The 18,194-nt window shown below is 44.7% G+C and overlaps 1 protein-coding gene across 2 annotated transcripts in view; it reads left to right on the top strand.

Moving 5' to 3' along the window:
* SCARA5 (scavenger receptor class A member 5) overlaps positions 1 to 18,194 on the top strand; it is a 1,246,105-nt gene that overhangs the window by 62,554 nt on the left and 1,165,357 nt on the right. For both annotated transcript variants that reach the window (XM_069605636.1, XM_069605638.1), the window contains exon 2: positions 13,874 to 14,013. In XM_069605636.1, coding sequence (XP_069461737.1) covers positions 13,893 to 14,013 — 121 coding nt within the window. In that variant the 5' untranslated portion in view covers positions 13,874 to 13,892. The remainder of the gene's footprint in view (positions 1 to 13,873; positions 14,014 to 18,194) is intronic.

The raw sequence follows: 18,194 nt of genomic DNA, 5'->3' as shown, positions 1-18,194 counted from the left end.
AACAGAGATCAGTGTAGCCGGCCCCTCTGAGGCGTATTCTCTGTGGCAAAGTGACACCTGGCCTGACTCATTGGGATCGTGTCCCTCTCCTAGCCTTTTGGTTAATAGCCTAGCGGTTAAACTGAGGGGCAGATTGCACCAGTTTGTAGGTCAGGCTTCCATAAACTGCAACTTCTCAGGAAAGTTCTTCCTTTTGTGCTTCTGCAGCTTTGGCCATTGGTAGTCACAGAATCCATTATAGGCACCTTAGACTTTTGTAATGGTATCTATCTGGGCCGACCTGATTTTTTGGTCCACCGTGTTCAAGTCCTCCAAGCTGCTGCTCCACGCTTTGCACTTAATGCCCCATTCCAGTCCTCAGCCTTGCAATTGCTAGCCAAACTCCAATGGCTTCCTGTCAAGAGTCGGATTAAGTTTAAGAAAGTGGGCCTCATTACAACAGTGGCGGTACAGTGATAACGGCGCGGGTAGTGCTGCCGGCACCGTTATCACTGTACCACCACATTATGAGTTCTGTACCGGGTGCCGCTCTGCACGCCTGGTCAGACCAGGCATGCAGAGTAGCACCCGCAAGCAGAACAGGATGGTAGCAATGGTACCGTTATGAACGGTACCGCTACTGCCATCCTCCCCATTCCCATTGACCCTATGGGGGCTCAAATGGGAATGGGGACGTACAGGGGCCGGGTCCCGCGAAAGGGGAATTACCGGGCCCGCCCAGGCCGGAATGGCCCAGTAATTCCCCTTTCGTGGGACCCGAAGCCGGACCCGAGTTTGGGGGTAGCCATGCCCTTATTTAGGGCATGGCTACCTCCAATCTCGTAATGAGGCCCATTGTGTATTGCACATTGTGCTTTTTTTTCATCCATGACCATCTTCCTACAATCCTATCGTCCTGTGTATTTCTTACTCTCTTCCTCTGCTAATTTGCTGAAAGCACCTCGTTTTTGAAAGCTCGAGCAGGAAGATGTTCTTTCTCAGTTCTTGCTCCAGTATTATGGAATTCGCATTCAGGTCCTTTAACAGAGATTTCAGATCATCTTCGGTTTTGCAGAGCACTCAAGGCCTTCTTGATCTGAGCCCGGAAGGTTTTGTTTCTTTCTTCCTTTCTTTTTTCTCCTTACTGGTTTCTCTAGTGCCCCGATGCCTTTACGGCTGTGGTTTCTGTGCTTTATTAATTATATTACATATTATTACAACTCCAATAATTGCTCCCCATTGACTGTGCTTGATAGGGCGGATGAGGTTTGTAGTCCAAAACATCTGAAGATCCACAGGTTGCAGACCCCTGCTCTAGTGTCAATCGGCTGAATATCACAGGATTGCTGATACGTCTGTGAGACATGCAGCCTATTGACAACAATGGGTGTGGTTTCGGACGAGAGGGACAGGGATGGGGAAGGAAGTTGCATAGGCCTTATCATGGCCATGGGCATTGACACGAGAGGACAAATAACCAAACAACACCTGCAGGCATCATATGCCCTCTCCCCTATGTCTGCTATTCCTGGTTAATAGCTTAGGTTTTTTACATGGCTAGCTCCGCCTACTAGCGAACAACTAACAATATGAAATGGGTGGCATGAAAGAAAAAACCCATAGAATACTGCTTCAAACCACGCCTCCGAGATGACCAGGAAAATGCAAGAGAGTGAGGGGTCGAGAAGAGAAAATAGGAGAGGACCTTATGTCATCAGGCGTCAGTAGATTGTGCAGTCTGTCCATTAGTAGAGGTTCCTTGTTCATAGAAGACAAGTGAATATGATGAAAACACAATGCAGGTAATCAGGTAAGCTTGTACTGTCTGTGTCGGCCTTCACCCAGAGTGACGTGAACTCTTTGAACTCTGTGACTCACCGCTACCTTAGAGAATCTGCTTCTTAATGAAATCAATTAAGGGTCGATTCACAACTTTGATTCTCTCTGATTTACTCCTTTCAGAGGCCTATTCAATGTGCTAAGAATCTACTCCTGTTTTACTCCTAACAAGCCAGCAGTACTTCTGAGTTACTCATAGTAACCTCATTGTGAATTGACTAGCCCTCTCATGGAGCATGTCAAGTTGAGGTCAGAGTTGCCCATATTAAAGAAACATAGAATCTCATTGTGTAAACCCAAGAAGCCTAGATCTCAGGGTGAAGCTGGGATCCCAGATTATAGAAAATATCATTCAGCCTTTGTTTTAAGACAAGCTCAAGTATGGTTTATACCCACGAATCCAAATGTACCAAATTGGTTTCTGCTTGAGAGAGTGATGGTCTCCCCCCATGCCCTTATGGATTGTCTCTCATCAAAAATGACTTTAGCTTCTTTACCAGCACTAGTATCAATCTTTCTATTATATACCTTTGATCATATGTATTCTCGTCGAGCACAAAAAGATCCCAGTTTATATGACAGTATATTTGGATGAAACCCCTGATAAAAATTAACAGAAGAATTATTTGTTGGAGACCATGGCTATCTCTTGGTATTAAGTTTGTTGATCAATTGTTCATTCGGGGTATTCCTCTTACTTTTATGAGTTCTTGGCCAAATATCATGCGCCAATGTCCTTTCTGCAGTAAAATGTAAGTTTAATGAATGCTATTGTGGAACATTATGATGCATTAGTCTCTAATATGAATGGTTATCAGGCTCAAAGACTACTTCATTAATCTAAGCCTAATGTTACAGCATCCATGTTCTATAAAGTGTGTTCTTCTGTGTCGAATGATGGAGCCCTACTTAAATGCCTAGAGGCTTGGAACATTGATTGCTCCTTAAATGATCCCCAACTGCAATGGCCTTCAATGTGGACTTATTTTACTACAGCAATGGTCTAAGCTAGTTTACTTCAAACGCTGTTTTTCTTCCACCATGGAGCCTACATTAATCTACTAATGCTTTTTAAAGGAGGAGTAATTCAAAATGATAAATGTTGGTCTTGTCTCTGCTCTCCAGGGTCTTGCAATCATATTGTCTTTGAATTCACTCACGTCAAAGTATTCTGGAAAAAGTTGGGAAAACTCTTGAATGTATTTTTCAGGTACAACTGGCATTTTCCTTTACCGTTTTGTTTCAGGGTACCAAAATTATTCAACCTGCTATGGATACAAATACATGTTATCTGTTTGATCTATTCATCGCCATAGCAATCTAGACTATCACTTCCAATTGGAAAGATCTCAAAGTTGTACATTTTAATGCATGGTGGAACTCAGTTTGTAATATTCATAGAATGAAAAAATGAATTGCTGTATCTCCACCCTTGCTGCACAAACATGAATTGAAATGGTACTTATTTTTAGATTTCTTGGGAAAAGTAACACCTGGTGAATAATGTAGACCATATTTATTATTGTGATCTTCCTTGACAAATGTTGCCCTTCCCAAACCCTCATTCTGTTCATGTTAGTCCTGTGTGTCTGGGTGTATTTCATGTCTAGCATAAATAAATTATAAATCTATTAGCTTAACTTTGATTTGCATTTCATGCATTAGAGCATAGCATTCATGCATGCTATATATGGTTTCTATAATGTTTCTTTAATGTGATACATGAATGCCTTACTCAAGCCTAGTATTAGCATTTACTCTGTTTTGTTAGCCATTCCACTTATTGTATGAACCTTATATACTTACTGCTCTTAATAAAAATATTTAAACACAAAAAGAGCTGCCCATATTAACTTATTTGTGAATTGCCTGCTTATTCTTGTTAGGTGCGTTGTTCCACATTAGGAAAACAACAGAGCTGGTGTTATTTACCACAATAAACTCTCCACAGGTAGTAAGATCACTGCTATAATCTGCTGGAAACATGGATTAACCATCAGAAATAAACAAGGATACAGGGAAGTTAACTCCTCCCTGTGGCAAAAACATGTGCGCCTGTTATTTCCACCAGCCGAATGATCACTGTGGCGGGTAAGAATGTACCCTCATAATTAGAAAATACCACCTGCCATAACACATTTAACTCATGAAACACATCACTCTTACATAATTCTTACTATCCGCACATCACCAGTGGTCGAGGTGTGTGGCAACAGTTGGGAGCAGTGCTTTTACATTTTAATATTGAAAGATTTACCGTTACTCTACTTATTTCAAAAAAGAAATCGTTCAAGAATGTTTTTTTTTTTAGAAGTAGCGGAAGGAAGAAGTCGGCATTTCGTACACAGCTATCAGATTATGTGTGAATCCTTGAGCATGTTTTCACATTGTGCCTCATTATGAGCCTGATGATATGGAAATAAGGGTGCCGGTAGCAATTTACCGGCACCCTTCCCAGACAGCCATAATACAGCGATGCCGGTAGGGACCACAGATCCCACGACAGTCCTGATCTGCTGGGTTTGCCGGTTCCATGGAAATGGGAAGTAACCGTTACCTCCACCCTTGTGATATTCCGGTGGTACCGGGACATTAGGCAGTGGTACGGCTGTTACGGGTTTTCCGGCAACCCCCTAATGACGGCCATTGATGCTGGACAAACCTGCCTTATCGTTAACGTTAAGCAGTCAGTCCTTAATTCTCTGGGCCGGCAAACTCCTACCGGATCAATATGGGCCTCATTACGACCCAGGCGGTAAGTTACCGCCTGGGCCGTGACTTTACCACCATGGCGTAAACTACGTTTACGCCATGGTGGTTGGCGGACTTACCGCCCCATTCCAACCTTGGCGGGGCGGTAAGTCCCCAATCCCCATTTACCCTTCCCCATTCCCATTTTTGCCCCATAGGGCATAATGGGAGTGGGGAAGGTGTTAATTACGCCACCGTAAATTACGGTGGCGTAATTAACTCCATGGTCCCTTAGCGCCATGGATTTTAACACCTGCTAAAAGCAGGTGTTAAAAGCTCCATGGCGCTAAGGGACCTCGTACTCAGGCGGTAAGGGTCGGCGCTGTTTACGGCGCCGTAAACCCCTTACCGCCTGAGTCGTAATGAGGCCCTATATCTGCAAAGACAAGAACTGTACTTTTTGATTTTTGCATTTTGCGTTGATTTCGGTATCATGCTGTATGTCGCTTTGCTGTTACTGACCTGCTTCATTTTGCTTTGACCCCGGCTGCGACCCTGTAAGGTCAGAATATTTCTGCAAAGGGACGTGAAATGCGCTGAAATATGGCTGGATGGCCAAAAGTATGGTTAGATTTCGGCTTAATCTGCTGCATTATATAGAATAAACATTACACTTATACATCCCAAGCTATGCTTCAGGTATCTTTCTAGTAAGATAGACTCTCTGGGTAGATACGTGTTGGTATGGGGGGAGGTGGCGGGACGGCAAATATTACTGATTAACACATACGGTCCTAATATAGATCATCCGCTATTTTACTGCACAATCCTCGATATGCTGTCCACATCGGGGGAGGCGCAAATAATATGGCGTGGGGATTTTAATATGATACTTGATCACTCCATGGATCGCTCATCTACCTCCCCCAGGGCCCTGTCCAAAGTGGCTCTTACTGTTAGACAGATGATGGAACAGGCCGATATAATTGACGCATGGCGCACGTTACATCCATATGAGAGGAAATTCACTTTCTACTCATCTTTTCATGACTCCCACTCACGTATAGATTATTGGTTCATTAATTCATCCCTCTCTGGGACGATCGCTGACTGTGCAATACACCCCCGCAGGCTCTCAGACCACTCACCGATAACACTAGACATCAGCCTAGATGACTCCCCACCTCCGGCTAAAAGGTGGAGAATGCCCTCTGCGATCCTTAGGGACCCTAATATCTGTGAGGCATTACATACTGAAATTGAGGAATTTCTGGAGCTGAACGAGGGTTCGTTGAGCACCTATGCTACCCTATGGGAGGCATTCAAAGTTTGGATTCGGGGTACTATACTGGGTAAGTCTACGGGTATGCTGAAAGCAGTGAGAAGGGAACTGGGTGTGGCCGAAGCCACAATAGACGCATTACAGACGGAATATAGCGCCACATTGAACAAGGAAACCCTATCTAAGGCATACGCTTCCCTTAAGGAATTCAATGAGTTAGCCAACAGGGAAGTCTTATACATGGCTGCCCCGGCTAAGGCCCACAGGTACGGGGAGAGTAATAGAGCTGGTAGGTTTCTGGCTAACATGCTTAGAACAGACAGGCACCTTAACCCAATCGCTAGTATCCAGAACCCGGCTGGGGTCACGGTCAATAAAGAAAGGGACATTAATTCTACTTTTGCTGATTTCTACTCTGCTCTGTACTCTGATCATGATGTTAAAACCAGGGAAGACACGTTCAGGTACCTAGACTCCCTCGATCTTCCAACACTTACCCAAACGACACGAAACATTTTGGATCAACCCGTTACTATCGAAAAACTCACTGCGGCCATTAAATCTCTATCCGGTGGCCGCGCCCCCGGCTCAGACGGCCTGACTGCCGAACTGTACAAAGAATTTCAGGGTGAGCTGGCCCCATTATTATTGAAAGTGTGGGAAGAAGCTATGAATCGTGGTATCCTTCCAGACTCAATGCGTGAAGCAGTCATTACGGTCCTTCTGGAGCCACGCAGACCAGCACAGGATATGGCCTCTTACAGGCCCCTCTTCCCAATCAACACTGACGTGAAAATCTTCACCAAGGTGCTGACCACCAGACTCCTGCCGTACATGCCAATCCTGGTCCACCCTGACCAAGCTGGATTTATACCAACCAGATCTACAGCTTTAAACCTGAGATGATTATTTAATGTTCTGGCGCAAATAGATCCGGAGGCAAAAGCGGCTGTATTGGCCCCAGATGCCGAAAAGGCATTTGATTCTGTCTCCTGGACATACCTTGTCCTGATACTCGAGAGGTTTGGACTTGGGCCGTACTTTATTAAATGCGTCCAGCTACTATATACCCAACCATCTGCCAAGGTCCTAACTAATAACACCTTGTCCCCTTCTTTCCATTTACACAGAGGGACCAGACAGGGCTGTCCTTTCTTGCCCATTCTCTTTGCACTCACTATTGAACCGATGGCGGAATATATCCGTCAGCACCACTCACACAGAGGTCTCAGGATGGCTGGCCCTCCCCAAATTATATCACTGTACGCGGATGATACGTTGTTATATGTCTGGGACCCACATGAGAATGTGCAACACATTATGTCTGATATACACGAGTTCTTGGAATATTCAGGATATAAAATCAATGTCCCAAAATCTGAAATATTTCCATTGACCCCTAATACAGGTGACCTATCTCATATTACAGAGTTTAAGCCTGCCCCCACGCAGGTAAGATACCTGGGAATCATGGTGGCCAGAGATAGACAGCTGCTGTCCTCGCATAACCACAGCGACTTACTTCTCACTCTTACGACCAAGCTCCAACTATGGGCTAATCTCCCTCTGTCCTTATATGGCCGAGTGGCCCTACTTAAAATGGTAGTTCTACCCAAACTCTTATATTTTTTCAACAACATCCCGATTTGGCCCGGTAAACCCTTTTTTGCTAAACTTAAATCATTGGCGTCTTCCTTTATTTGGAACAGGAAAACTGCTGGGCTGGGCTGGGACAAGATGGTGGGAGCCATACTCACAGGGCGGTATTGCGGCACCTGATTTTGAATTATATTGTATAGCAGCACAGGCACAATTTGTGAAACATTGGTTTGACCCCGAAGACACAGCTCCACACATTCTTCTTGAAAAGCATGCAGTCCGCCCTAATGATATACGATCTGTCCTCCTGAACCCCACTTATGGTAACATCTGCCCATTCGACCCGATATACATCACCACACGAGCTTGGTCCAGGATCTACAGGAGAATTGGCCTGGAGATCCCCTATGACCCAGATATACCCCTGTGGAACTTCTCTAGTATTTCCCCGACCTTTGACAAGGCCCTTCAGCGAACCTGGGACCCAAATAAGTTTTTCAGGATGCGAGCATGTTCCCCGATAGCATGTTTTGTGAACTCACAGATTTCATGGGTGCAGTGGGGGGTGGCCAGCTTAAGCACCTTCAATACTATCGCAGGAGAGCAGCTTTTGCTGCTAAATGGCCTTCCTTCCCGGCAGAACCCCAGACACACAAATGCATTATAGCTGTGATGACGACGGATGGTCATAATAAGGGAGTCTTGTCGCTATACACCTTGGTGCAAACACATTCCCCCTCACAAAACACTATTAGAGAAACCTGGGAACGGGATGTGGGTACCCAGATTGATGGCGTGAGATGGGCCCGATATTGTCAACTCACCAAAACGTTCTCTATGAACTCAGGACTCTGACTGATTCAATTTAAAATCCTGAATCAGTTACATTACTCCCCGGCTAGCTAAGTTTGTAGAGGGTTGCACAGGGACATGTTGGAAATGTGGCGCCCCCGATGCTGGAGCGTACCATATATACTGGTCGTGCCCTGTTATTGCGGACTTTAGGCGAGAGTGGCTGAGCTCCTTGAGGAGATAACGGTGATCCCAGCCGCTCTGTCCCCCCTGAAATACATGTTTGGTGACACTGGAAAGGTGAAAGAAACCACGAGAAGGTTTTTTAATATCTCATGTGTTATTGCCAAACGCTGCATCCTTAAATGTTGGCAATCCGCCGCAGGGCCTACCCGATCCAACTTCCTGAAAGACTTATGTATGTGAATGACGATGAGGAACTTTTTGTCTTATCAGTCCCGACGCCCTGTCGTCCCAAAGATATATGGTCGCTGTTAAGTCTGTACCTGTGTGATCTGATGTGTGATGCCAATGTAACACCTACTCCGTCACCTTAGGTGACGTTGCCTGCCTCATTGCCATAGATATATGTCATTGTCGAAATTATACACATGCCGTGTTGCACTGCTTATGAGAATTGTCTTGCTGTGAACCGCTCCCTTAATAAACAAAGTTTAAAAAAAAAAATAGAATAAGCATCTCCTTTTCCCTCTGCTAGGGGCGTGTCAGATGGTTTTAGAGAAATCCCAGGGAAAGATTTCTACTGCACGATGATTCATGCCCTGTACCATGCCTCCTGAAACACCTTTTAATTACAACAAGCACACAGTACCAAAACTCCCCCCACACCTCCCACACTTAGACCACTGCACATCACACATGCTTGCCATTGCAACTGATAATTATGGGTTCTGCACTTTTTAAGACCAGCTTAGAGATGATACTGTTTTGGGTGCTAACTTTAACCAGCAACGGGTGGCATGGAGTTCTATAGTGGGGATTGCAAGTCTCCACTGGGGTGATTTTCATGGGTAGCTATTGTTCAAATCGATGGCATTTTACAGCCAGTGTAAATTATCAATTCCACAATGAAGAACTTCCTTTCACTGCCTGGGCCAGGACTGAGTGTGCATGCAGGCATCCCTGGGAACCTGGAGTTAATCTGATAATGCTGATTGGCTTTAGAAAAAGCTGTACTTCCAGCACAGGTCGCTCAAAAGCACCCCTCCCCCTTCTGCTCACACTGATACAGTCAGCTGCATCCCATCCCTCGCCAGGGTTCTGAAGTGGAGGCCGCAGGTCAGGCTGGCAGCCAGGGACGAGGCTCAGCGTTGCTTTCATGTTGGTGGCCGGTCATTAGTCGCCTTGATGGACGGCGCACTCTTCCTGGCGATTGTGGGACCCTCGGCTTTACAGAAATTCCGCGGCACTAATTACCGGGTCATCCGTGGCCCAGGGTATAAAATGGATTTGGCGCGCAGTCCTCATTATCCAATACCCCCACGGCAAAATATGCGGCTGTCAGCACATTAGTAAAAAAGTGTCACCATTTCTGAAAAATACGCCCGGCCAAGGGAGCGAATAATTCCGTACCGAATTCGTTATTTTTTAAAGAGGTTTTTTTTGCAGACTCCATAGATCCATATTCGGGATTGACCTGTTGTAATAACGCTTTTTTTAGCAGGAGCTGAAACTCTGAGGTAGCCAAGCTTGAGACATAGACAACCAAAATAAACAAAAAGGTAGAAAGAGAAATAGGACCATGTTCATATCATCACAATTTCCCCATACACAAGGACACACAGCTTTCCTAAACACTCGCCTTCTCTAAATGTTGCCTTTCTCGTAATTGTGGAATGTGTAGGTGAGGCCACTTATTTGTACGTTTTCCCACTGAAGGAAGTCATTTTGTTTTTAGTTATGTGATGTAATGCTATATTGTCATTTGAATATGTTACCGAGGACAACAATTTAAATCGATACAGCAAACCCTGCACAAAATATTTTGAGCACCTTTGACAGAAGAGCCGTTGTTTTGGCCACTGGCCAGTTCTGATTGTGGCCTTGTCCTAACACAAGGGGATTCAGATTATAACTGGTGATATTTGGCAAGATTAAAATCATCTAGACCCTAGTGCCGGATGGGTTAGCCAATGCCTTATTGAAGTCTAACCTTCAATTTTGGCCTAGAGTATTGCATGAAATGTGCATCAAAATATGCACACTAGGAGTGCTCCTCAGAGTTGGCTTAACTCAATGCTGATCCCGATGCATAAACGTGGCTCCCACATAGATCCTAATAACTACAGACTAATAGATACTAGAAGCAACATTTTTGCAACTATTTTGTTGCAATTGTTGAAAAAATGGGTTAGTGGCAAACAGTTGCTTAAACCCCATCGACTAGGATTTAGGAAGGACTATTCAACCATAAAGGCTATGTGGGCCTTACGTATGTAAGCCACTGATGTTCTAAGTGGGACCGATGGTGACCTCTTATATGTTTTGTCGATTACACAACAGCATTTGATTGTGTTGACCGTTACATCTTGTAGTCAAAACTAAAACGATGGGGTATTGATAAATGCTCGCTGCACTTTATCAAGGCCCTACATACGAATACAACTGTCACGGTCCGTCTTTCACAAAATGGGGACATCTCCTCCTACAGCCTACCAATGGGGGTTTAAAGCAGTGGTGCGCTCTTGCACTCCTGTTATTGAACCTCTATGTGGCTGACATAGGGGAGAAATTAAGCACGATACAGAATTTTCCACCACATATTGGAGGAGTGGTGGTACAGTGGATTACTTATGCAGATGACAAAGTTTTACTTGACCGCACCCTTCTTAGCCTACAAAGAGCCATTGACATCCTTGCCCAGTTTGCGACCGCCAAGCGCTTGAAGATCAATCATGCAAAGACCGAAGTTATGCAAATTCAGAGTAAAGGTCGGCATACTACTAGGTTTAGCACCTTAATGATACAAAATTGGAGCAGGTTAAAACTTTTGTCTATCTTGGGCTACCGTTTTACAGTATTACTACATCCTCTCAATACTATGCCTATGTTAAAGCTAAAGGTATGCGACGATGGCTGGTATTGAGGGGATTCATTAAGAGAGTTGGTGGAGATTCGGTAGAGGGACTACTGGAAGTGTATACCAAAGCAATTGTACCATTTACACTAATAATAATAATAATTTTGCATTTATATAGCTCTACGAACCCTCAGGTATCCGAGCGCTGCTAATTATTACCCACAGTGTGTGGTGCTCATTTATCGACCTCGGACGGATGAAAGGCTGAGTTTGGACCTGCTGGGATTTAAACCTGCGTCAAAGCGAGCACTCTACTCGCTGTGCTATCAGACCGGCTATATGGCTTAGAAAAGGTTCCTGAAAAGCACATGGGCTGGCTAGATAAACTAGAAGGAAAAATACTTAGGTCACTTCTGAGCTTACCCACAACCGTTCCTTTGGCTGATTTGAGAATGGAACTAGGTAGCACCTCCTTATATACCATTAGGAAACTAACTTGTAGTAAGGTTTTGTTCAAAATAAATCAAGTTAGTGCCACAATGGATATCCCTGATATATTGTCTATGTCCAAAAGACATATATATTACTGAAGGGGTAATGAAGCACATCTCGAATTGGCTGATTCTGTACAAGACCACGTGGAGAACATTGGACTGCCCCTGATAGAGGCAGCAGATCTTGGGCCTCATTACACGGTAGGCGGTAAGGGTTTACCGGTACCAGTATTTTACCGGTACCGGTAAATCCTTACCGCCTTACTACGAGGTCCCTTTGCGGGTTGGGGAATTTAACGCCTGCTTTTTGCAGGCGTTAAAAACCAACCCGCAAGGGGACCAGTGGAGCTAATTACGGTACCGCAATTTGCGGTACCGTAATTAGCGCCTTCCCCATTCCCATAGAGCCCTATGGGGCAAAAATGGAAATGGGGAAGGGCAATGGTGGAAGGGGGAATTACCGCCCCGCCAACCTTGGAATGGGGCGGTAATTCCCCTTTCCACCAAGGCGGTGCCGGTATTTTACCGGCATGAACCATGGCGCTAATAGCGCCATGGTTCACCGCCTTCCGTGTAATCAGGCCCATTGTTTTTATTTACATGTTAGGCCCCTTCAATATTTATGTATTGGGGTGCTGTGGGTGGGAAGCCTTATGTTGCTGTCACAGCGATATGGGTCTTTGAGTGCCTTTTGGGGTGGTCCGCTTTGTCCAGAATTTGCACTGGAAACCGAAGCAAAGACCTTGAATATTCATTGGTCACCTGACCCTACCCATCAAAAAAAAGTACTAGTCGATTCATTAATTTTCCATTCAAAACATAGTACCTCTGATAAGCCCCATCACTAAAAGACCACCTTAACAAATACCCCCATCTGATCTAAGAAAATCCATCTAAATCCCCAAATTAATGGCTGTAATGGAGAGATATTTGGAAGTGGAGAAGGGAACGGTAGCTCACAAGAGGCTTCCCTGTGCATCTCCCACCCCCTCTCTTTACCTGAAAATGGGGGCAGACAACCTTGTCACCAGCCTAGTATTTCTAGTGGTGGACTGTTGAAGACACACACAAACACACACGCACACACACACACACTCACACTCACAGTAGCTTTAATAGAGTTCTAAGTTACAGGTGCAGTTGCGGGATAACAGCAGGCTTGCAGAAGTTAACAAAAGTACAACTCTTCTAATGAAATTTAACATAGAGTTCCTTCATGGATGACCTCCTAAATACATTGCACTGGCATATTTATTTATTTTATTAAAACTTTTATACAACTCTGGCCCTACCAAGGGGCTCTTGGAATGCCTAACAACGTGTTTGTGAAAGTAAAAAAGATTGTGCTCATTAAATATAATTCAAGAAACAGAATTAAGTGAAATTTCACCCTTGTTTTGCCACACAGCCTTTACAAATCCTAGAACTAACCGATACAATGGGTAATAACTACAATAAGGGTAATACGTGTGGCTAATGCACATTTTTGGAGGGCGGGGCATGGGAGTGGGCAAGGCACAATTGACTCTCCAGCCCACTGTGAAAAGTCAGCAGTGGAACCCGGATACCTTGCTCGCAAAAGAATACGGATTCTGATTTTCCAGTTGGGTTTACATGATTTAATTAGCAGTGTAAACAAGTCAGCCGACACGTGTTTTGACCCACATATAGTAGTTTACGGGATATCACGGTTAATGGGTCGGGGTGTAGATTTCATCAATCCTTATTAGGATTGGGAAGGTGGCTGCCATGTGCAACCCTTGCTATCCAGCGGTATGTCGGCACCCTGTTGGGCTGGGGATGGCTGGCCTTTTGGCTCTTTCTCAGGGCATCAGTGGTCCTTTCGGCTCTTCTGCGGGATAGGTCTGTGAAAAGTCGCCATCTACGCATCTGCTGTTATCACACATTGTCCAAAGGGATTAGAAAAACCAGGAATTTATAGTTGGTTTATGTGTGTATCATGTTCTTATAAAAGTATGTCATGCTTAGTACATTCTGTAAAGTAGGATGTGTCACAATAAAGATCATTTCAGAAAATGCAGCAAATTGAATCTTTCGGAATTAGCTGTAGAACATATTTTGCACATCTTCTTCCTCTGAAAATGAGCTAAATGCCTTTGTTTATTCTTCTAGTAATCAGTTGTGCTTGGCTTGCAGGTGGGCACGACCCTGACACATGGAGAACAAAGCCATGTATCTCCATACCTTTGGAGAGAAAGAGAATGGCTCTCTCTATGAGGAGTCGTTTGAAGGGATCAACGGCAGGAACCGCTCTAAGCTGAACCTCTGCGAGGACTGTAAGTTAATGCCATTCTGTCATCTTCTTCAATACATACTATGCATTTTAATACCACTCTAGGGTGGGTTGTTGACTGGTAAATTTCCATTTCTAAATGTGTCTTTCAATGAAATACAAAATCTGAATTGGAATTGTGATAAAAAGGTGTTTTATTAAAATGTTTGAGTAGGGTCTCGCTAACGGCCGTCGCTCTCTCTCTCTCGTCTCACGTGGGCTTTTCCTACCCAAGTTCAGCAGTCACTAAGTACCAAGGTGGTCAATAGAGATCGGTTACCCCTACTATCTAAAATCTGACTGACTAGTGGTGAGGGCCTAAAAGAAACTGTCTTATCCCTCTTACTCCCTCAGGAGTAGATCCTAACCTTGGGTCCCACAAGAAGAAGGAGCTTATTAAGTGGTGACTTCCAATCACCCAGGTCTTACTCTGTCTTTCATCTCCCACTTTCTTGCTTTCCATGACTTGATGTATTTTCCTTCCTTTCATTTCTTTTTAATTTCTTCCCTTCTTGTCCTCCCACTCTCTTCTTTCTCTCTTTCTCTTCCTTTCCCTGTCCCTCCAATGTTCATCCATTTACTGCTACTCTCCCTGGCTCTGTAGTGCTCTCCATGATCTATTACTCTCTGCTCTCAGCTGTTCCCCACTCTCTTCTATACTGCTCTCCAATCACCTCTCTACTCTTTTCCACTGCCCTCTATACTACTTTCCACTCCCCGTTCTATACTCTCCTCCTGCTTTAGTACTCTCCACACAACTCTCCCCTACTCTCTTCCCACTCACACCCACATGCCACTTTCTCTAACCAACCAATACCGCAACTTGCACATTCTCTTTAATTCTCCACGCACTGCTGTACCGTCCTTCCTCCACCTGGTCTCTCAGTCTGCCTTCTCCTCCCATTGACCTCACCTGAACAACCCACAACTCTCAGCTCCCTGAATCCCCTCTTATTCTCCTCTTCTCCCTCCCATTGGTTCTGGTACCGACCTGGTTCCCCAGGCCAATCTAGGCCTGACTCTCCCCCAGGGGTTGGGTTATACAGGTGCAAGTCTTTATATGCCTCTTAAGCCCCTCACCCTTCTCCAATACATGTACTCCAGTGTTTCGGGATGGCCTCCTGAGACAAAAATAGTACATTTCAAAGTCTTTAATCAGGTAGTCTGAGTGTCTCGTTTGCCAGTTAGCAGTGTGTTCTGCTTCATTGCTTCCGTATCCATTGCCGCTTCACCCACTATTGGGTTGCATCTTTCATTCTCTGCCACAAGGACTTCTGGGATCTCAATTCCTGGAAGAGAAGATACAAAACATTGGTGAGTGTTATGTTTGACAGGTGTGGGACGATCACTTGTAACCAAGCACATGCAGAGATAGCAGGGACTGGCACCCTACCAACTCCCTCACCACAACTCTGGGGAAGGATCAGCTCTGGCAAAAACCCTGCTAGGCCTCTTACCACAGGGTGAGAGGGGCACCTAGTCTCCCTTGACAGGGTCAGGCCCCTAACCAGGTCACACACCTCCATCCCTTCTCATATCTTCCTTTTCTTCCTTATGGCATCTGGCTACATATGTGTGCACTGGGAAAGAGAATCTGATCTTCTCAAAAATGTCCAACAGGAAAAGGTCTATCCTTAAGTGAAGCTTTTTAGGGAATTGTGGCATAACTAGCATTGGCATGGAGAGCTGTTCCTATAGCACTTAAATTCTTACAGTGGCTTGTGAATATAAATCTGTGCCTCCATGTATGCATATTATCTGGGACTGGGACCCTGGCTGAAGTTCCTCAGAGGTTATCATGTCAGTCCTAATGGCAATCCTCTTACTCCCTGACTCCAAAAGAGCTTTTGCCAGAATGCCCCCGGATGGTTAAAGGCATATGAAACTTCCGATAGTTCACGCCAGTAGCATAGACTGTCCATGTGGGTGATTCTGGCATGTCTTCCTCGTCTGGGAACAGGTCGGGGAGGTATTGGAGATCACCCTGTCCTTCTTCCCGATTTCTTTTGGAGGAGTTGTATTCATGGGTTCAAGTGTCCAATCTCCAAAGCTCTTCTGTGGGTTTTTCTGGGAAGCAATATTTCCCAGTTTCCCACAGGCATAATGCCTTAATATTTTAGGAAGTGGACTTGGCCATCGCTTCCTCCAGTCTGCCGGTAAAGACGCCCTAGTCTTCATTTCATGAACTTGATGGACTGGACTTGATTTCCTCAGGCTTGGACTCTCGTCTCCTTCCCAAGTTTCAATTTGCTGCTTTTTTAGGTGCCATGACTGGTTCCTAGGCAAACATAGCTCCCCAGTGTTCATTAGCCATTTGAATTTTTCCTTCTAAGAAAAATTCATGTAGCTGTTAAACTACTTTTTGCAGATAGGGGGGTCAAGGATTCGACAAACTGTTCAACACCAACATTTCTTTGTCCCCCTCACACATTTTGTTGGTAAAAGGAATTCTAGTTCTACTCCCACTTTTCAGATCTCTCGGTCGAGGGGTTCACTGTTTGCAGTGACACAGGAGTCTCCCACCCTGATGTCCTACCCATTTTCCTCCCTCGTCTCTGATTTGGGGCCTTATGAATCCCACCCCTGACACCACTTGTCACAAAAGGCCTCAAGCACACATCAACTCTCAAAGACGCTTCTTGCCACTAAATTATTTACAGAACTTTTGCTGATTCTTTGATTTAGTATAGGACTTAGTTGCTTATAATACTGTTCCTGAACATGAGTATCTTCTGTTACTTGTAAGTAAAATGTACTGTCCTGCAGCTTCTTGACCACACCAGCACATGAGTAGTAGTGGTGAGGCAGGGGTATCTGACTGGCCAATAACCTAGCTGGTGACCGCAGTTGAGTCAATTGACTTGCAACAGAAAGTCATAAATAATACAATTCTATTTGCTCAAAATCTCTCCCATTTCCTACTTCACTGATGTGTGTTTGCTACCAACCAGTGATTGCTAATAAAACTATTATCGTGTTCTGCAGTATGAGCCTCCGCTGGTCAAACCATGAAGGCATATATTTATGTGAATGTGCCTCTCCGGGTTATTCTTAGTTTCTATTTAAATATACCATGCATACATGAGTGAGAAAGTAAATGGGTGAGTCAGGAAGTGAGTCAGTGAGTTAGTAAGGGCATGACAGAGTGAGGTTATGTGTACACGACCAATCACAGAGGCAACTCCATGAAACTCTTCATTATTAACTGCAAGTTAAAACTTGGCTGGAATTCTGTGATTTATTGAAACTAAGATTGAAATTCTTTATTTCTCATCCAAACAGGCTTTTTCCTCCTCTCTCCCTCTTCTATTCTGGTCTCCTCACTACCTTCCCTACTCTGCTTCTACTCGTAACCTTCATGTTATCTTCAACCTAATCGCACAACCTCTCGCTCTTCATCTCCATATCTGCCACTGTTGTCAGACTTAATCTTCTCATTGTCAGAAAAATAAGACATTGTGTTCCCCTTAACACTGACAAGCACCTACTCTCCTCTTTAGTACTCTCTCGATCTGACTATTGTGCCAGTCTACTCTATGACCTTCCCAAATTAGCTTTTCACCTCTCGACAAAGTCTTCAACTTTTCTGTCCATACATTCTTCAACCTTGCCCACTTCACCTCCACCTGTCCAGCCCATCTTCAGTTTGGCTGGTTATCTATGAGACGGAGGGCAGAGTATAAACGCATTATTATCATCTTCCAAAGTGTACACAGACTTGCCTCACCCTGCTTATCGGCACATCTCACTCCCTACTCCCTCCTCGTCCCGACGAGCATCCTTGGCTCACCTCCTTGCCACCTCTTGTACCGCTTGCGCTCTCTCTTATTTCCGCTCTATTCCTCTTCTTGCTCTCTTACTCTGGAATGCTCTTCCTCTCCCTCTCCGCACTATTTGCATAACATTCTATGCCTGTTCCCCTCTCCCCCGACCTCTCCACAACAACTCCACTGCACTTATCCCTCACCCCGTTATCCTAAAACCTAGCACTTCCTCCACTATCCTGTTCCTATATCGTGCTCTACTGTAATCATCATTGGTTCATGTTTCTGCCTTCCCTGCATAATTTGGTTTTATATTCACATCCTCTCACCCATTGTTAAGGACACTGGTCCTCGGCTCTGTAAGTCAATGTTAAGCATTTTTGAAAGCATGTGTGTGCCAAAAATGCGTTGTTTTTCCTGT

This window comes from Ambystoma mexicanum, chromosome 4p (assembly GCF_040938575.1).
Source record: "Ambystoma mexicanum isolate Mex_15411 chromosome 4p, UKY_AmexF1_1, whole genome shotgun sequence".
Lineage (NCBI taxonomy): Eukaryota > Metazoa > Chordata > Amphibia > Caudata > Ambystomatidae > Ambystoma > Ambystoma mexicanum.
This window is presented reverse-complemented; position numbering and strand designations above follow the sequence as displayed.